The following is a 3,105-nucleotide window of genomic DNA, read 5'->3' as shown; positions in this document are numbered from 1 at the left end:
AATGTCTTTCTGACCACTTCACCCATGCCCTCATTTACTATGCGCAACAAAGTTTGAAAAATGCCATCTCTGAATTCTCCAGAAGATGGATGTACTGACTTTGTGAGACTGCCAATTTCACAAAATAACTGATAAGCTTGGAGAGTGTTTCAATAGGACCACAAAATACTGGACTTTCCCCTCCAATGGTAATACAAACAAACATGACAGAAATAAGAACATTTTATTTCTTCAAGAAAAATATCTCACAGTTTCCTGCTGAGGTCTTTCCCAAAACTCAAAATTTATTTTTACTGTAAGTGAATAGAAAGCCTATTTTAAGTGATAATTCAGAATCAACAACTGTTCAGTATGCAATCTGATCTGTGTCACCCCGAAGCATTTTACTTCTAAGTAGTAGTGAATAACCCTTATATTCTTATTCCATATTAAAAAAGCCTAACCCAATATTAGTATCTTTGTTTGATGTAAGGTAGAAAAACCTTGAATGCTACGTTAGTAGTAAGCATAAGGGGGGAAAAAAAGTAGCCAATTTGTATCAGAAAGAATCGATGCTTGAAAAACTCAAAAGTACAGGAAAGACGAATACGAGGCAAGAAAACAGTGTTTAGAGAAAAGCCATTTTGGAATTTTTAAGTACTAGAGGAACTGACTTATGCTACACCACAAACCACCCCACATACTATGGCTACCAAGAAATCAAACCGTTTGAGTACCAACAAAGTTCCCCTCTCCCCCCCCAAAACTGAGTTTTGTAAGGAAGCATCAATCCGTCCGGTCGGGACAATGCTGTCTAGGAGCATCCGAGACTTTCACCTCGGAAGGTTGCACTGAAACCCTCAACACCGAGTGCCAGCACTCTGGGAACAAAAAGCTCTCACTAGGAAACTACCAAACCAAACATTAGGAATGCCCAGGAAGCTTTATTAGATTCCACGTGGAAAAAAGGAGAACGACTGCACAGTCAAAGTCCGGAAGCAGGCATTTTGCGAGGCTTCTCCCGGCCAGTCCTTGTTGGGAGCCACACGGGAGAGAGGGCCGGCACAGCAGGACGGAGCTCAGGACTCGTCGGGCTTGTCTGCGGGCGGCCCGCAGGGCTGCAGCATCTTCTCCATCAGGTTGAAGCGGACGCGCGCCTTGCTCTCGTTCTCGGCGATGGCGAAGTAGTTGAGCAGGTCGAAGTGGCCCATGTAGGAGCAGTACGAGTCGCGGTGCTGGTTCACCAGCCACTCCCACTTGGTGGTGTCGGCGTGCCCCGTGCCGATGTACTTGGACTGCAGGTGCTCTAGCTGGCTGTGGATGGTGTAGCGGTCCGTCATGGCGAGGCGGGCGGGCGGAGCGCGGTAGGGCGGGCGGCAGAGACCGGCCTGGGCGGCGGGGATGGCCTGGGCGGCGGGGATGGCCTGGGCGGAGGGTTCGGCTCTCGGCGCCGGGAGCTTTTCCGGCGGGCGCAGCAGCGCTTCCCGCCGCTTTTCCTGCCGCGGCGCCCGACGGGAGCGCGCCGGGAAGGGCCTGCCGGGAGTTGTAGTCTTCTCTCCGCCCCGCCAAAGCTGGGCAAGCCCTGGCATAAGTAAATATTGATACCGTAATAAAATAGTTTACTTTCGGTCCGATCACGTCAGTCGGCTAGCACATAGTAAGGCAGGTGGTAGTTACAAGGCCGGGCCGGCATGTGTAACCCAGGGTTATTTTAAAGCCCGTACGTGAGGGCTGAGGAGCGGCTCCAGCTCCGATTTCGTACTCGGAGCACGGGCGCGGGGCTGCGCCTCAGGCTGAGGCAGGTGCTCAGCTGAGCCTCGGTGTAAAGCCTCGAGCCTCCCGTCGATTTGTAAAGCAAAGATACGGCTTTGATAGTTATCAATCCCCCTGGAATCCAAGGGACTGCACTGTCAAATCTGGCTAAGAAATGTCCACGTAGGTGGGTCGTGGGGAGCAACATCAAAAAGTCTCTCCTGCCAGGGCGTGTCAGGAAACAGGTAGGCAAAGCCCCGGGCTCAGGCTTCGGGGCACAGCTTATCCCAGCTCCTGACACTGGCTCTGTATAAACCGCAACTCGCTGCTGCTTCCCAAATAAGCGGCATGGGAAGCCTGGCTCCGGAAAAAAAAAAAACCACAAAAAACCCACAAAACCAGCCAGGAGGTGCCAAGAACAGCACAGCACACCCCTTTCATTAGCCCTTTGCTCGGTGAGAGGGCAATGCACCACTTTCTGCGGTCACTCTCGCACAAGTCCATGTAGAGAAGGGCTGAAGAGGGCACAGCATTTGCAGGTCCTCCCAAATAAGAAGTTTGGTGAGGTTACTTCTGCTACATACAGCTGAGGAAAGTCCTGTATGTCCCATTCCTGTTCCTTTGTAAGTTGAAGAGCTCTGAGTTTATCTTCCCCAAATGGGCTGAGCAGGGTCAGGGGATTTAAGTCAAAAATAAATACTAATGTTGAAAAATATTTTTTACAGTGCAGCTAGTATTTTATGTGAATATTAAACTCACAAGCAGCTATAAAACCCACAGAAAATATAACTTGTGTTGTCTATCTTCTTTTGGTCAAAGTCAAGCTTGAAATAAATTTTATCATCCACCAAAATAGTTTTTTCCAGCTCTGTTCAAGAGCTTACATAATGTTGTTTAAAATGCATGAAATGATTCATGCTTTCATATGCTAGTAGTGTTTTTAATTATTTGTTTTAAAATAGGAAAGACACATTGCCAGAAATTTGTCAATAGGACACTGAGCTATTTCTTCCTGTCCTTGTAAATGCCCTGTAGTCAAAAAGAAATCCACAAAAATGTTGTGTGAAAACCCAGCTGATCCTATCCCCCTTGTTTAAAAGTGAGCATCATATAAAAGCAAGGCCATATAAAGCAATGTAAAAACAATGTTATGTTCTGAAGTGCTCCTTACCCTTCAGTGCAAAGAGCTAAATGAGGACTATAATTTTTTATTTTTGTTATTTTTATGAGGGTCTGTTGAGTCATTCCTACCAAGGCTTACTTAGCTGGAAGCAGATTACAGAGCTGGATACAGCAGCTGCATTCTGTGGTTGCTTTCAGAGAGACCAGGAGAGGAAAAATAAACAAACATGATACTTTAGGAGTTTCTATGTA

The 3,105-nt window shown here is 47.2% G+C and overlaps 1 protein-coding gene across 1 annotated transcript; it reads right to left on the bottom strand.

Annotated features, from left to right (window-relative positions):
* Positions 1 to 204: 204 nt before the first annotated feature.
* On the bottom strand, positions 205 to 1,442 carry SF3B5 (splicing factor 3b subunit 5). Its single transcript, XM_059469614.1, has one exon. It carries the CDS (start codon positions 1,317 to 1,319, stop codon positions 1,059 to 1,061), a length of 261 nt encoding a protein of 86 aa, XP_059325597.1. The 5' UTR covers positions 1,320 to 1,442; the 3' UTR covers positions 205 to 1,058.
* Positions 1,443 to 3,105: the final 1,663 nt, after the last annotated feature.

This window comes from Ammospiza nelsoni, chromosome 3, assembly GCF_027579445.1.
Source record: "Ammospiza nelsoni isolate bAmmNel1 chromosome 3, bAmmNel1.pri, whole genome shotgun sequence".
NCBI classification, from domain to species: domain Eukaryota; kingdom Metazoa; phylum Chordata; class Aves; order Passeriformes; family Passerellidae; genus Ammospiza; species Ammospiza nelsoni.
This window is presented reverse-complemented; position numbering and strand designations above follow the sequence as displayed.